At 36.9% G+C, this 15,423-nt stretch overlaps 4 protein-coding genes across 5 annotated transcripts in view; 3 read left to right on the plus strand and 1 right to left on the minus strand.

Moving 5' to 3' along the window:
• The first annotated feature begins 1,281 nt into the window (after nucleotides 1-1,281).
• Nucleotides 1,282-3,273, plus strand: LOC111436869 (BTB/POZ domain-containing protein At2g24240-like). The gene has a single exon (XM_023074650.1). It carries the CDS (start codon nucleotides 1,777-1,779, stop codon nucleotides 3,106-3,108), a length of 1,332 nt encoding a protein of 443 aa, XP_022930418.1. The 5' UTR covers nucleotides 1,282-1,776; the 3' UTR covers nucleotides 3,109-3,273.
• A 68-nt stretch (nucleotides 3,274-3,341) lies between these two features.
• On the minus strand, nucleotides 3,342-6,700 carry LOC111436860 (omega-6 fatty acid desaturase, chloroplastic-like). The gene is made up of 10 exons (XM_023074639.1): nucleotides 6,400-6,700; nucleotides 6,273-6,327; nucleotides 5,766-6,010; nucleotides 5,456-5,599; nucleotides 5,214-5,365; nucleotides 4,691-4,813; nucleotides 4,386-4,563; nucleotides 4,163-4,281; nucleotides 3,954-4,068; nucleotides 3,342-3,846 (listed from the first exon to the last, which is right to left on the minus strand). The coding sequence occupies exons 1-10, from the start codon at nucleotides 6,436-6,438 to the stop codon at nucleotides 3,685-3,687; spliced, it is 1,332 nt and encodes a 443-aa protein (XP_022930407.1). The 5' UTR covers nucleotides 6,439-6,700; the 3' UTR covers nucleotides 3,342-3,684.
• A 912-nt stretch (nucleotides 6,701-7,612) lies between these two features.
• Nucleotides 7,613-15,423, plus strand: part of LOC111435171 (formin-like protein 18) — a 12,364-nt gene continuing 4,553 nt past the window's right edge. For both annotated transcript variants that reach the window (XM_023072542.1, XM_023072551.1), the window contains exons 1-8: nucleotides 7,613-7,905; nucleotides 8,565-9,265; nucleotides 9,988-10,209; nucleotides 10,287-11,899; nucleotides 11,979-12,102; nucleotides 13,643-13,714; nucleotides 14,286-14,384; nucleotides 14,606-14,647. In XM_023072542.1, coding sequence (XP_022928310.1) covers nucleotides 7,833-7,905; nucleotides 8,565-9,265; nucleotides 9,988-10,209; nucleotides 10,287-11,899; nucleotides 11,979-12,102; nucleotides 13,643-13,714; nucleotides 14,286-14,384; nucleotides 14,606-14,647 — 2,946 coding nt within the window. In that variant the 5' untranslated portion in view covers nucleotides 7,613-7,832. The remainder of the gene's footprint in view (nucleotides 7,906-8,564; nucleotides 9,266-9,987; nucleotides 10,210-10,286; nucleotides 11,900-11,978; nucleotides 12,103-13,642; nucleotides 13,715-14,285; nucleotides 14,385-14,605; nucleotides 14,648-15,423) is intronic.
• Nucleotides 10,202-15,423, plus strand: part of LOC111435187 (CBL-interacting serine/threonine-protein kinase 6-like) — a 15,797-nt gene continuing 10,575 nt past the window's right edge. The window contains exon 1 of the mRNA XM_023072562.1: nucleotides 10,202-10,213. The gene's annotated coding sequence lies outside the window, so the exon portion shown is untranslated. The remainder of the gene's footprint in view (nucleotides 10,214-15,423) is intronic.

Consider the following 15,423-nt stretch of genomic DNA (forward strand, 5'->3'; position numbering starts at 1 on the left):
AAAAAAAAAAAAAAAAAAAAAAAAACCCATAATTTTAATGATTTTTTAAAAGAATATATTCAATTATTTGATGTTATTATAAACTAATGTCCTAATGGCACGTATTTATTTGGGAGAAAAAAGAATCAAAATATTTATTAGAAAATAAAATAAAAAAAGAAATATAAAATTAAGAGAGTTCTGCGCCTCGATATCGATGCTTTTCTTTAACGTAACGGGATGATGTATCTTACACAAATAAATATTTAAATAAAATAGATAAAATAATTATTAAAAAAAAATAATTAAAAAGAGAGGAAGTTTCTCGCTGGAGCGTGAAGTAATGATTTGGTAGAACATATATAGAAAAACAATTAAAAATCATATAATTTATTTATTTGTAATTATAATTGCAAAACATATATACAAATAAATATTATTCTTTTTAAACAGTATTAATTATATTCATGGTGCTTTTTTTTTTTTTTAATTAAAAAAAGCAAATTATTAGTAGAACGTATTCAACAATGATAGGACCGTATTAATTCCCTAATGTCTTTCAAAATATTATTATCCAATTAAATAAATGAAATTGTTGGGGGGTGAACTGTAATTAAACAACTTCACAGGTCTACCTTTTTAATTAATGCAATTAGAGGGGAGTGACATAAATTATGTCCAGAAGACACGGTTCCTTAGGGGTGCGAGAGCTGATATTTTATTAACTGACATAAATGAATTAAAAGTCAATTGTAATTTGAGTTTAGTTTTTAATTTGTCTGTAAATTTTAAAATGTTAACATAAATAACTAAACATGGTTGAAAATACGAAGACTATGACTAGGAATAAACTCAACGACCCATTCCAAATTTCAGTCCAATCAAATGATCTGCAAATGTAAAGACTACCATTAAAGTAGCCCAAGCGAGACTTACCATATTCATGTGAATTATGTCCCCTATCTCTATGAATATAAAAGAATTATTCCATAATTGCTCACTAATAATTATGCGACTACGAGTATTTGTTTTTTCTAAAAATATGAACTCGTAATTTTTTTTTCAAACTTTATACAACAATCATTAATTTTTTTTTAGAAAAGTAATAAATCAACAAAATAGACTTTAAAAGAAATTAAAAGTATAGAATAAAAAATGAAATAATTGAAGATATAGAAACTAAAATATAAGGAGATACGTGGACGAAATTTCAACCTATTTCTTTTTTCATTTGTTATTTATTTATTTATTTATTTGAAGTTATACTCTGTCGAAACTCCGGACCAAAGGCAAAAGGCCAGACCCCCCATGAACGTGAGAGAGAGAGGAGAGTCAACTTTTTGAAATCCAACCGCTCCAAACTCTTTAATTCCTGTGCACCAAATCCAATAAACTTAAAAACCCTTCTCCTCTTTCCACCATTCTTCATAACCCAGATCATAGTTTTCAAAATAAGTATCTACAGACCATTAATTTCGTCCATTATTTTGATTTCCTCTGTTTTCAGCTTGGGACGTGTGTAATCTCTCTCTCTCTCTCTCTCTCTCTCTCTCTCTCTCTCTTACAAGCTTCTTGATCTTGTTGATTCAGTGCTCTGTTCATGTTTGATTATCTTGAGGTTATTTTGTCTTCTAAGTTTAGCCTAATTGTTTTCTCCAACTACGCGGGAGAGATAATTCCTCTGTTTTGACTCTCCTGCAATACCTCGAGAAATTTGGTTTATCTTGAAGGGGAAGTTTAATCGGTTTCCAATTGCAAAACCCCGTTTGGGTTTTCCCATTTCTAGGGAACTTAATCATGGGAATTCAGAAAGATAGGGTGAGATTCAATGTTGGGGGTAGAATGTTTGAAACGACGGCTACAACTATCGCGAATGCCCGCCGGAATTCTCTATTTGGGTCACTTTTCGATGACAATTGGGATTTACAATCCCTTAATTCCGATGAATTCTTCATTGATCGGAACCCTGATTGCTTCGCCGTGCTTCTTGATCTCTTACGCACCGGAGAACTCTACGTTCCGTCGAATGTGCCGGAGAAACTCCTCTATCGAGAGGCTCTCTTCTTTGGCCTGCAGGACCATTTCCGCTCTGCCAAATGGGGCCAATTCGACGGCAATAGATTGAAGCTTTCCCGTTCTGTGACGGGCCAAGCCCCGGGAGATGGTACTGCCATCCGAGCTGGTCCCGATGGTGGTTGCTGCATTGCTCATGGCTGTATGGTTCACGTCTACGATTGGATGCTTGACGAACACCCTCCGATCAATCTCGATTATCAGCGAGTCAACGACGTAGGGTGGATCGACGAGGAGAATATCATGATCAGTGTATGTGAGAGATTAGGCCGTGGCGACGGCGGAATGGGCCTGTTCTGCAAGTCGACCGGGCAGCTCCGGCATAAGTTTCAAGTGAGTCATGAGAATCAGGTAAAGAGCTGCACAGCCGGAGCTTTAAGCTTCAGTTCAGATTATAAAATATTCTCTAGTTGTAAAGGTAGAAGCAATGAGTATGGCATTGGCGTTTGGGATCAAATGACAGGAAAACAAACAGATTTCTTCTATGAACCTGCAGGTTGGTCACTTGGGGACGCCGACAAGCTTCAATGGTTGAATGGAACCAATTGCTTATTGGTTGCTACTCTGTTTCCTAGGAAAGACAATTGTTACATTAGCCTGTTGGATTTCAGGGAGAAGAAAATGGTCTGGTCTTGGTCGGACATTGGAGCTCCAGTGACTGTAGATGAGAAGCGAGTACGAGACGCCATAGCCATGGAAGAGAACAGTTCAATCTGTGTCGTAAACGAGTACGAAGATTTGGGGTTTTTGGATTTGAGAAGCAGCAGCGGAGGAAGAAGCATAAGGTGGAGTTCAAGAAGTAGGCTAATGAAAGGGAAGATGCCAGAAGAGCCATGCTATCCCAAGTTAGCATTACATGAGGGGCAACTCTTTTCATCCATGAATGATTCCATATCAGTACTGTGTGGACCTGACTGGGTTTTAACGTCCCGGCTCCGACGAAGCTTTGGTGGTTCAATCTGTGACTTCTCTATTGGCGGGGATCGCCTTTTCGCACTTCACAGCGAGGAAAATGTTTTCGACATATGGGAGACACCACCTGCGCCCGTATTATGAACATTCACCTAATGGTTTGCTTCTTCCTGATATCAAAAGGGTTCTCTTCTTGGCTTTTAGATTTGTAAGATATAGGCTAGGTGAAGAAATACAAAGATGTACATAGCAGGACCTCTTGATTCGGAGAAACCAGAACGAAAAAATTAGAGGAAGTGTTAGAGCGAACAGTTTGTATGGATTTTGCCATTGTTACATGAATTAATAATCTCAATATTCTTTCATCTCAACCTCTGTTCTTAAGAAAAGGACAGTTTTATTAAACGAACACTCACTGAGATATGAACCAACCAAAGATCTGGTGGTGAAAGTGATACCAATCTATGGAGAGGACAAGCAGAGAGAAACAACTGCTAATACCAAAAGAATCAAAACCAAACCCCTACGGCTCTAAAGTTGTTAAACATAACATTTCTCTGTTTCAGAAATCACATGGTCTCTCTTTTATGGTTCACCAAATCATTACTTTCTGTTAACTAAGTACAAGGCAGGCCACCAAGATTCCTTCCATTCATTCCTCAAAGTTTGCGGAGAAAGAAACAAGCAAAGTGTCTGTATGTCCTAAAGGTTGAAGATAAATCAAGCAAGATCAGGCATAACTTTCTTGAGGAATGTAATGGGATAAGAATCTTCGGGTTTGAGTCGGTCAAAAGCGACGTAGTTTTCCTCTTTACTGTAGACATGGCATATCGTCATGATCGTTTTCATTAATCGCCAATTCCATGAAGCCTCATTCAGATGCTATGTGGGGAATGGAACAAAGAACTAGATTGTTAGAATCAATAGGGGAAAATAGATGCAATATACAAGGCAGACAATGCAGACATGGATTCAGTTAATGCCATTACCTTTCCCCAGTTTTCTTGAAGAGACTTGTGGGCTGCTCGTAAGTTATAACTCGGTATTCTTGGAGAAATATGGTGGGGAATGTGCACGTTAATGTCGTGGCAAAGAATCTCGATCCTGTCGATGGGAGAAAATAAAATTAGCAGCTTAGACCTAAACACACCTTATTAGCTTAGAACTAGCCCAAACAATGAAAAAACTTATAGTTTACCACTGGGGATAAGCACAATGAACTGTTCCATTGAGCTGTGCTTGAGCTGCGTTCCACTCTTCTGAAGCTTTAAACGGTATATGGGGAGCAGTGTGATGGACCATGGTGAAAGTGCTCATCTAAGCAAGAAATAAAAAGTAATTTTTATCGACACAACTGTAGGTCGGTAAACAACAGTGACTAAAAGAACAATTAAATTCTTGAACCAAAAAAATGATGTTACCCAAAAGTGGTAGCCTAGCCATGGCATTAACCAGAACTTGACCCATCCAATAATTCCGGTCTTGTAGATGATCAATGGCCATCCAATAAACATGAATGCAAAAACGCAAGCTAGGCTTATCTTCACTCTTTTCACTTCATTTGGTCTGAACTTTTTCAAATCGAAGTGCCACAACAACCTATTATGCATAAGAACAGATTGTTGCATATTAATGAAAGAAAGAGCAAGAAATTGGTTATAAATCACATGCAAGAGATCTCGATATTAAAGTCGAGTTATTCTTGCAAAGGAACCATCCGACTTACCAATGAGCTATAGACATCCACGGACGAAACGGACCATATCCATATACGATTGCTTTACGCAGAAGAGGTGCTGAATCAAATTCCTCTTTCCACACAGGATGCCAAGCTGTATCTTCTTTCAGCCTACATGCGTGGATAAGAATAAAAATCGAACTTCAGCTAAAATAAAAGATGGAAGGGAGAAACCTAAGTCATCCTGCTATTGATTCCTAATTTTCATAGTCATACATTTAGTTTTTCAAGCTTAATTGATCCAAAGATACAAGGAAGAACGATTGCATGCTCGACAGTGTCGGGAAAATAAGATATGCGTAAAAACCATCGCACTATCAAGCTATGGATAATGGCACCTTAAGCCCCATTCATTTTGTTCTCCCAATACTAATGATCAGAGCCTTTGCATTGCTTAACTAGATGTCTTCGTACTATATGATGGAACGATATCAAACTATGCATATGCAAGAAGATACGGATAAATAAGCGTTTTTGATAGAGATAGAGAGGGGGGAGAGATTAGTCCTACATGTTTGTCTTTGCATGATGTTGATCATGCTTAAACCGCCAAGGCTCATATGGGTATATTAAAGGCATGAAAGCCAAAGTACCCACAATATCTTCCACTAACTTGTTCCTTGAAAATGATTTGTGAGCACAATCATGACCTATAACAAAGAACTTGAGGAGGAAAAAGGAAAGTAACTTCAGTATTCCCAGTTGCAAGTTCAACAAGTATGAGAGAATAGATAGGAAAGCAATAAGACTAACCCCTGTTATTGCAGTTCCGGTCCATGCCCAAGCCAAAGGTAGTAGATACCACGGAGCTTTCGCGATCATAATGAGGCCTAATGTGTAGGAAGCTACAGATACTAAAACAGACTTCCATGCTTTCACATCATTGATCTCAAACACCTTTAAAAATTGAAAAGAAACATGAACATGAACTAATTAGGCTATGTAAGTAACTATAAACATAAACTGAAGATCATCAGAATTTTATTTGACAACGAAAAGTTGCAAATGCCTCGGGAGTTCGGGATCGATGTCGAACACCACAATGTTGCAGCAAATAAACTACCTCTTTTGGAAGGGACTCAATGATATCTTTTAGCCTAACGTTTTCAGGAAGTGGCTCTCCAATTTGCTCGAATCCATAGCTTTCTGATAATTGTTTTCGATATTCAGCACCGTCTGCTGAAGAAGATGGTGGTGCAACTGGAACGGCAACAGCCCGTAAAATTGCAGCCCTCTTCACAGGAAGTAGATAGTTTTGTCGCTTTATTTTCTTCTGGAATACTATTTTCCCCTTCACGTCCAATATACCTGTCTATCGGAATAAGCATGTTTGAACCATCAAAATTGACAATGGAAATCTAAGCTATTTATGTTCAAAGGGACAGCAGAAAGAAAAACTTAAACAACCCAAATTGAGATAAAGAAAACAACGCAAATGGAATTCAATCTTCAAAGCATGTACCCTTCTACTGCATCAGACAACTGCTAAGCAATTCAGTCTATCAAGTGAATGCCGATAATTCAGCTAATTGAATAGCTCAAAACTCAAAAGGAAGATACCAATACATACCCGGAGCGTTATGGGATGCAATTTTCTGGGTTCGAGCATAATTCTGATGGGGGCCCTAATAATCAAACCAAAACAATAAGAAACGAAGAACACAAGAACCAAAAATGAGACATGGCGGGAAACATACAGTGAAAAGAAACAAGGAATCCGCAAGTCTGCAAGCCATTATACGCAGAATTGCAGAAATCCCAGCTAAGAAGGCCCCCTTCGCTTGCTTGGGCTCTTTGAATGAGAGGCAATGGCGGTGGAAATGGGGGAATTTCCTTAGTGGGTGTTCCTCAAGTATGCGAGGCCTCGGTTTGAAATGAGAAATTGGGTATAAATCCTTGGCTTATCCTTCTCTAATACACGGATAGAATTGAAGGGGTGGCCCTTTTCGAGCCATCACCACTAGTGTGCAAAGCTGCGTTGTTATCACTCATTTTCCGCCCCACGAGAAACTCACGAGGAGAAACAAAAGTCCGCCGCTGCCTTCCGGTCACCGTCCAAACATCCTCGAAGAAATGTCAATTTTTTTTTTTTTTTTTAAAAAAGGTTAATTTTCAATTTTAATATTTTTAATCATTCAAAGTTTTCTTTAATTACTCATCATTTAAATAAAAGTGACTTATTTCAACACTTCAATTTAAATTTCATATTTAATTTCTACCTTAAGTTTGAATTTGGTTTATAATAAATCTATCAATATAGAAAAAATTCATTTAGAAAAATATTAAATTTTGGAATTAATATTAAATTTTTTATTGAGATATATGGGCTCCTTTTTAGCATGGGCCGGCAATTGGGCATTGCATGTCAACCGTGGGCCCACTTGCGCTTACCGACTTTATATTAAATGAGTTAGGAAATTATTATTTTTATATATAAATTTTTTTTATAGCTATAGACAATTTCAAGAGTTATCCTTTATTATTATTATTTTTTTTTTATAAATATGATAAAACTTTATCTTAACACAATAAATAAAAATATGAAAATTTAAATAGTTAGCAAAAGTTTTGAATTTTGTTGGGATTGAATTTTTCATTTAAATTTTGATAATTCTTTATCCTATTAAATATATTTTAAAGTCTAAGAAACCCAAGTTTCAAAGTTGAATAAATAATTAGAAATAATCAACAATTTAACTTCAAATTAAATATTAAAATTAAAAAAAAAAAAAAAGATTTGAATAAGTTTATAAAATAAAAATGGTTTGCGGTGCGAAAAGGAAATTTGTTAATACGACGGTGAAAAATGAAAATAAAGGAAATAACAGGAATTACACATGGCGGTGAAACGTGGCGTCCACGTCATCCCTGTTGGCGGTATCAGCTATGGCAGAAGTACGGAAAACTGAAACTACTAACAAACAAAACACAGGAAATTAACGAAGCCATCTGCCGGGAAAACCCCTGTGCATATTCACCCAACCCGCCAAGGGGAAAGGGAATTTCTCAGCTTTAACGTTCGAGCTTCAGGAAAGGAACTCACGACACGGAATCAATCGATTCTTGTCAATTTCTCGTTTTATGTGTACGAATTTCAGGCTGGGATTGGGAGGATTAGTTGGCCGGTGATATGGCGTTGTTGCGCAAATTGTTCTTTCGGAAGCCGCCCGATGGTCTTCTCGAGATCTGTGAAAGAGTTTATGGTACTGTCTTATTGTCTTTGTTTGTTCTTTATTGGTTTGATTGATTCCGTCCTCTTTTTGTTACCGCCTGACTAAGACGGAAATTCTCAGTTTCTATTGCCTCGATGTGCAATGATGGGGTTTATGGTGTATGTATCATATCAGCTTATCTTTTGCTTCTTTTATGGTGTAAATTCGGATGCGAGAATGGGACGATAGTACAAATGGGGAACGGAATGGAAATAGAATGTTGTTTGAAGATTCTCTATCGCTCAATCTTCATTTCTCATGCAATAAAGTGAAACAAGCTAGGTGGTAGAGAAGGCTTTAAACTTGTACTTACAGGAAACGTGCCACTGCTGCACTGGATGAGTAATTCATTAATTTAGAAACGTTTTTAGGTTGGTTCTTTACCAAGTCTGAAATGTTGCCTGATTTTCGTTCAGAATGTCGTGTTTGATAAGTTGTAACTTTCAAACTTGAATATAATCACGCAAGGATCTTGCTTCTATCTGTATCCTGACGAGGTGAGAATACTCTTAACCTTACGTTTTTTCCAGAGAACTTGAAGTTGAACTTCTGAACGAGTCTTATCATCTGAAGGGTATTTTCATAATAGATTCTAATTTGAGATAAGTTACTATTTAGTGGCTAACATGTATCTGTATTTTCTGCTGCAGTTTTTGATTGCTGTTTTACCACAGATTCATGGAAGGAAGAGAATTATGAAGTTTATTTGGGTGGAATAGTGGCTCAACTCCGTGAGCATTTAGTAGACGCATCTTTCTTGGTATTCAATTTTAGGATCTTAGAGATGCAAAGTCAGGTGGGCGATATCTTATCTAAGTTTGATATGACCATAATGGACTACCCTCAGCAGTACGAGGGTTGCCCAGTTCTGACGATGGAAGTGCTTCACCATTTTCTAAGATCATGTGAGAGTTGGCTTTCCCTTGGGCAGAATAACGTTTTGTTAATGCACTGTGAACGTGGTGGTTGGCCAGTTCTAGCGTTCATGCTTTCGGCTCTCTTGATTTATAGGAAGCAATATAGTGGGGAGCAAAGGACACTGGACATGGTTTATAGGCAGGCACCTCGGGAGCTTTTGCATTTTTTTTCTCCTATGAATCCAGTTCCTTCTCAATTAAGGTATCTGCAATATGTCGCAAGGAGGAATGTAGCCTTAGAATGGCCACCTGTGGACAGAGCTCTCACTTTAGACTGTATCATTTTGAGATTTATTCCAAATTTTGATGGAGAGGGTGGTTGCCGACCAATATTTCGAATATATGGACAAGATCCACTACTTGTCAGCGATCGAACTCCTAAAGTTCTGTATTCAACTCCAAAAAGAAGCAAAAATCTCCGAACTTACAAACAGGTGACGAGATTCCTTAATCTGTAATTGTCAGAATCAAGTAGATTGAAAACAAACCTAATGTTATTGATTCCAGAAGCATCTTTTATTATGTTCTTTCAAGTGATAAGGGGTTGAGTTAAAGCTAAACTGTTAAGGTATTGTTTTCTTCTGCCAATATGAACATAGCCAAATGGTTAAGGTATCTCTACTTTCTCTAAGAGGCTGGATGCTTGAATCTCCTAACACGTAATATTCTAAAGAAAAGAATACATTGTTTTCTTTTCATAACATCTTGACTTCTTTGTGCTACTTCCCAGTGTTATCTCACTGCTGGCTGTTATAAGTTCAATATTAATTTCAACATGATAATATACATTAAGTTGAAGGGCAATGATTATAATTAACCAATTTTTTTTCCCTTTCTAATTTCTACTAGTATTAAATGGTTTTGGATGCTCTGCATGCTAAAACAGGCACCCTTTATCCAATAAGATTTTAACTTTTGGGTGCTTCATGGTTCAATGGCAAATGAGCTATCTAAGTAATCAAATTAGACTAGGAGGTTTGGAATTTATGATTTAGTCTGCAAGGGAAATTCATTTCCTGTACTTTTCCTATGCTGTTGCCCTCTTGGCCTACTCCAAAGTAAAGCTAACTGAAACGGAGTTCAATTGAATTATTTTGTAAATACACTTAAAATCCCCAATGTTACCATAAGGTCAACCTTGTGTACCCTGTTGCAGGCAGAAGCAGAACTGGTTAAGATTGATGTAAATTGCCATATTCAAGGTGATGTTGTTCTTGAGTGCATCTCCTTGCATGACAACATGGAATTTGAAGAGATGATGTTCAGAGCAATGTTTAATACTGCTTTTATTCGCTCTAATATTTTAATTCTCAACCGTGAAGAGATCGACACTTTGTGGAATGGCAAAGATAGATTTCCAAAGGACTTTCGAGCAGAGGTATGTCTCTTTTTCCTTGCATGATTATCTAGTACTGCTTCTCTTCCTTATTTTCTTTGGCCATCATTTGAATGTAGATTCTTTTCTCTGAGATGGATGCTGCAACGTGTCCTGTTGCAAATGATGTAGTTTGCTTTGAGGAGGAAGGTCTCCCCATGGAAGCATTTGCTAAAGTGCAAGAGATCTTTAGTCATGTGGATTGGTTAGATCCCAAAGCAGATGTTGCGCTCAATGTTCTCCATCAGATGAATGCCTTAAGCATAGCCCAAGAGAAGTCAGAAAGTAGTTCTCCTCGGAGTACGCCAGTTAGTCCTTTATTTCAGAGTACAAGTCCCAGAAAACTTTCGCTGAAGAAATTCACAATGGATAACAAAACAAAAATCCTAGAGAAGGAACAATTTAGTCCAACATCTAAATTTTCACTGTATGCTGCTAAATCTAATTCAGTATTCCAACAGGTGCCTCAATCTTCGGAGTGTTTCCCACTCGACATTTTGCAAGATTCGCCAATTTCAGAGAGTAGCGATAGGACCTCATTCAGTGCTTCGGTTGGAAGCCACTCAGTTTTTGATTCTGAAGGAGAAACAGAGGTTTCTCATCTGAAAACTGTATCTTCATCTTTTCCGAATGCAGCATTGGCTGTTTCTCTTGCACCCGAGTCTCTCCAGACTAAGAGTCTCCTAACAGAAAGAATAGTCCCATCACCTCCTCCTCTCCCCCAACTTTCCACGAATATTTCTGCTGCTAATTCTCTAACTTATCCTTCCGCTCCTCCAACTGCCTTATCACTTCGGTCTAATAACTTTTCAACTCTAAGACCAGATAAATTCTCACTCACTGAGGTAGTAGAAAACTATTCGAAGGATCAAAGGCAGTTATCAACCGTTAGCCCCCCACTTTCTGTAACCTCAATACAATCATCTCCACTGCCTCCTTCTACACCTCCTTTGAAGGATACCATAGCAGCTAGAGTTAAAGCTTCTCTGCCACCACCCCCTCCTTTTTCTTCAACATTAGCTTCCCATCCTGCAAATGCATCCTTTTTGCCTCAACCACCACCACCTCCTTCTCCTCCTTCAACATCCATTGTTAGTCGTAAAATTTCATCTCCAATCCCTTCACCACCACCACCTCCTCCTCCAATGGACATTACGGATCCTAAAATTTTCTCTCCCGTGCCTCCACCACCACCGCCTCCTCCTCTGACATCCAAACAGGTTGAAAGTACTTCAACATCTCCATTTGTTCCTCCTCCACCACCACCACCTTTTCCTATGACGTCCAGCCAGGTTGGAAGTATTTCTACATCTTTGTCTGTTCCTCCACCGCCGCCACCCCTTCCGTCCAGACAGGATGGAAATACTTCAACATCTCCACCTGTTCCTCCTCCACCACCACCTGCTCCCACCAAGGGCTCCTCTCCACCTGTTCCTTCTGCTCCCCCTCCTCCTACCCTTTCTGGGAGGGGGACTTTAAAATCAGGTGAAGTGTTTCCTGGTTCTCCTTTGTCTTGGTCCTCTCTAGGGCCACCGTGTATTTCTCCATCAACAAAGGGACGAAGTTTGTCACGCACTATAAATTCAAGAGCACATATAACTAAGAAACTGAAGCCATTGCATTGGTTAAAGTTATCGAAAGCAGTGCAAGGAAGCTTATGGGCTGAAGCTCAAAAAACTGGTGAAGCTGCCAGGTATACCAACCCTTAATTCTAGAGAAGTTTAGAAACAAGTCAAGAAATATGGACCAATCATGTTAATATTTTGTTGTAGGGCACCAGAGATTGACATGTCAGAGCTTGAAAGTCTTTTCTCAGCTGCAGTTCCTGCTTCTGATCAGAACCGGAAGTCGGGTGGACGTGGTTCTGTTGGGAATAAACCCGAAAAAGTACAACTGGTAATTAAATTCATCTAGCAGTTCATGCTGCCCTCTAGTTTAGAACCATCACCATTCTTGTGATGCTTGACATACAGTATTGTTGTTTTCTCGCTGTTTTCTGTAGGTTATGAATTATTACTATAAAAATCATTATAAGAGAGAGATGAATCTGGTGAATGATTGACAATGCATCATTTGAAGGGTATTATGAAATTATATACAAACCAAACCATGCAGACTGATGACATTTAGACAACATTATAAAAAATTTATGCAAGGAAGCTTATCGTGAGTCACAGCAAAGACTATTACGCAAGTGACAGTTATTGACACATTCATACAGAAATCCCAACTAAAAACCACAATCACCTAACCAATATTTAATAGGTTCGTCTTACTCAATAGATAAATTCCCTTCGGCTCTAGAGTCTTTTGCAGCATCCACATGAAATAGATTGCATTCAATCCTAGAAAGTCATGATTGCATCCTCATGACTTCTGTTATTTCGAAACTTAGGCTTCAGGCTTCAGTTGTTGTCGGCCGTCAGTGTAAGCACTTGAAATGATTGCATTCAATCCTAGAGTAGCAGCAATAATTACTTCCCATGTATCATGACTTTTAATTTCCTTAAAGGAATGAATAAAATGAAAGCTTTGGAGAAAATCTGATCTGTTAGTATACTTCTCCAAGTGGAAATATGTACACACGTTTCTGTAACAAAAATAATAACAACTAACAAACTAACAAATTAACCGCTTAATAATTTCCTAACTAAAGGTTTTCTGAAGAAGATGGTGTTACAAATAAATGAAAGGTTTGTGGTTTATTGAAGACTAATGATTTTGATAGAGAAATAAAAGCCTACCAGTATGTTCTTCAATAATTTGATAATCACAATATTTAGGGAGTCACAAATATTAAATCTTACACGATATGGTTCATTGAAGGCATTCTTCAAAGAAATACAATTTTTGCAAAGAATACTTGTTACCTTTAGACTGGGTGTAGTTCAATAATTTGTTACATGGTTTCTAATTAAGCACTTGACTCTTTACTACTAACATTCATATGAAAAGAGGGTATTTGCGTGCATGTATTGCTTTTGAAAAATAGAAGTTAATAAATAAACTACGATTGTGGAGACTTCTTACAAGACTAAACAGTGTATGTCCTTGAAGCTTCTTCTATATAATTGTAGAGAACAAAAGTAGATCTTGTGGAATCATATTGAATATTTGACAAGACATTCCGTACCTTGCTAAATTACATACATTATGTTAACAGAACAGAATAAATCATATAAATGAATACTGGTATAACCAGTCATTTTTTAAATTGAACCCCTTACATTTCCAAATTTCATCTGTTGTCTAATTAATTATCTCCAATTTTTGTCTAAAGATGTTTATTTCAAATGTTCATGTTGGTTGCTTTTCCTAACAGCAGTTTGTTGTTAACATTGTTGCAAGTGTTAGTATGAATATCATTACTTTCTGCTGATCATCCCAGTTATAGTCAATATCAACCTTTTCCGTTTGCTTCCTGCTACTGTCACAGATTGATCACAGGCGAGCTTACAATTGTGAAATCATGCTTTCAAAGGTCAAGGCACCTTTGACTGATTTAATGGTAAGATGGTTTATATTTAACGTGCTTATAATTCTATATTTGTACATCTTTTAATGAAGTTTAAGAAAAAACTATGCTTCAGTTTTCTAATCATCATTGTTCCTTACTGTGGTCCTAATGAATGATTCATGGTGAAACCATGGTTGAATTCTCTGTTCATTGTTGTGTTGCGATGTTCGTGCAGTGTCAATTTTATTAGGTTTTAAGATTTCTCTTCTACTGTTGGCTAGTTTATGGTTTACATGAATGAAAAATAATGAAAACTTTTTGAGAGTAATAAGAAGGGGATATAGGGCCAAGATGTTTGCTTATTTTCATGATAGGGATGCTCACTATTGTGCTTCTTCTGTTAGTTTGAATTGCAGGGTAGCTCTTCTTGTACTGTTTGATGTTTGTAGTGGAAGGGCATCTCATTTCTTTTTAATCCTCAATCAGTAAAATTTGTGTTTTTAAAAGAATGCAGCAAATTAATATCATTGATATTTTCTTTGTGTAATGCACACTCGATTTTTCTGTAATTATTTCTTACTAATTAAACTTAAATAGTGTGCCTCTTGGGTAATGGTGGCAGAGTTCTGTGCTTGACCTCGAAGATTCAGCACTGGATATCGATCAGGTTGAGAATCTTATTAAGTTTTGCCCAACAAAAGAGGAAATGGATTTACTCAAGGTTGGTATACTATCAAAATTGGTAATCCTAGTAAACTTATAAGGCCTTGCCCTCTCTCTAGGTGAGGGCAGTATACCCATTGTTAATGCTACTAATTTAAGTACTTCTAAATTTGGGATAAATTCACATGGTTGATAACAATGCATTCATTGTGAAATTTCAGAACCTTGATGTATAATGTAATTTATTCTTTGTGAGTAATGCGGCATGTTCATGTGCAGGGCTACACTGGAGAAAAGGAGATGCTTGGAAAATGTGAACAGGTTTTTATGGAAACTTTTTCAGCATTTCTTTATCGAGGTTTTGATTGCTGCCCAATCATGGATGTCATGCATATTACATGTTTCTATGACAAGCATATAAAATCACTTTTTAACCACACATTTAATGTAATTTTATTACTGCTCAGAAGATAAGCACATAATACTAAATTGTCTTTAGAAATTTTCTTATTCTCTAAGGACAGTAGTACCAAATCAGTGACAAGGATGAAGTTTTTCTCAATGAGAAATCAATGTACTTCATGATATCCAGAAATAACAAAGGAAACATAGAACTATTATATAAACACTTACGGATTATTAACATGGTAATCTGCGAAATTTTGAGTAATATAGATATGAAATATTTAAGTTGGCTGAAAAATGGTTTTCCCTGTTGGGAAATTTTAGTGCTCAGCTTTAATAAATTAATCTACGACTCATTTACTTCGTTGATTTTTGAGGCATTGTTTGTAACTTTCTTTTTCCTAAACTGTTATAATTCCTTAAATGCAAGAAACATTCTGCTTATATTTTGCTAATAATTAAATTGAGCAGCAATCAGCTGAGAACTTTACCTAGTTTTTTTTAAATATGAGCATATTGAGTTGGATTTAGTATGATACTCTTTCAAAGAGCTAAGGAAAGTTCTTTGAAGGAGTAGCTCAACCTGTTCTGCTGATCAAATTTGGAGAACTACATTCTTCTTCTTCTTCTTCCTTTTTTTTTTTTTTTTTTTTTTTTTTTTTTTTTTTTTTTTTTTTTTTTTTTTTTTTTTT

This window comes from Cucurbita moschata, unplaced genomic scaffold (assembly GCF_002738365.1).
Source record: "Cucurbita moschata cultivar Rifu unplaced genomic scaffold, Cmos_1.0 Cmo_Scf00003, whole genome shotgun sequence".
Lineage (NCBI taxonomy): Eukaryota > Viridiplantae > Streptophyta > Magnoliopsida > Cucurbitales > Cucurbitaceae > Cucurbita > Cucurbita moschata.

Excerpts from the sequence above, each read along its gene's own strand:
- LOC111436860 (XM_023074639.1), bottom strand. The coding sequence starts at position 6,438 with ATGGCTTGCAGACTTGCGGATTCCTTGTTTCTTTTCACT. Across the intron at positions 6,011-6,272 it reads TGCATCCCATAACGCTCCGG|GTATATTGGACGTGAAGGGG; the intron begins GTATGTATTGGT and ends TCCGATAGACAG. Across the intron at positions 3,847-3,953 it reads TTCAAGAAAACTGGGGAAAG|CATCTGAATGAGGCTTCATG; the intron begins GTAATGGCATTA and ends TTCCCCACATAG.
- LOC111436869 (XM_023074650.1), top strand. The coding sequence starts at position 1,777 with ATGGGAATTCAGAAAGATAGGGTGAGATTCAATGTTGGGGGTAGAATG.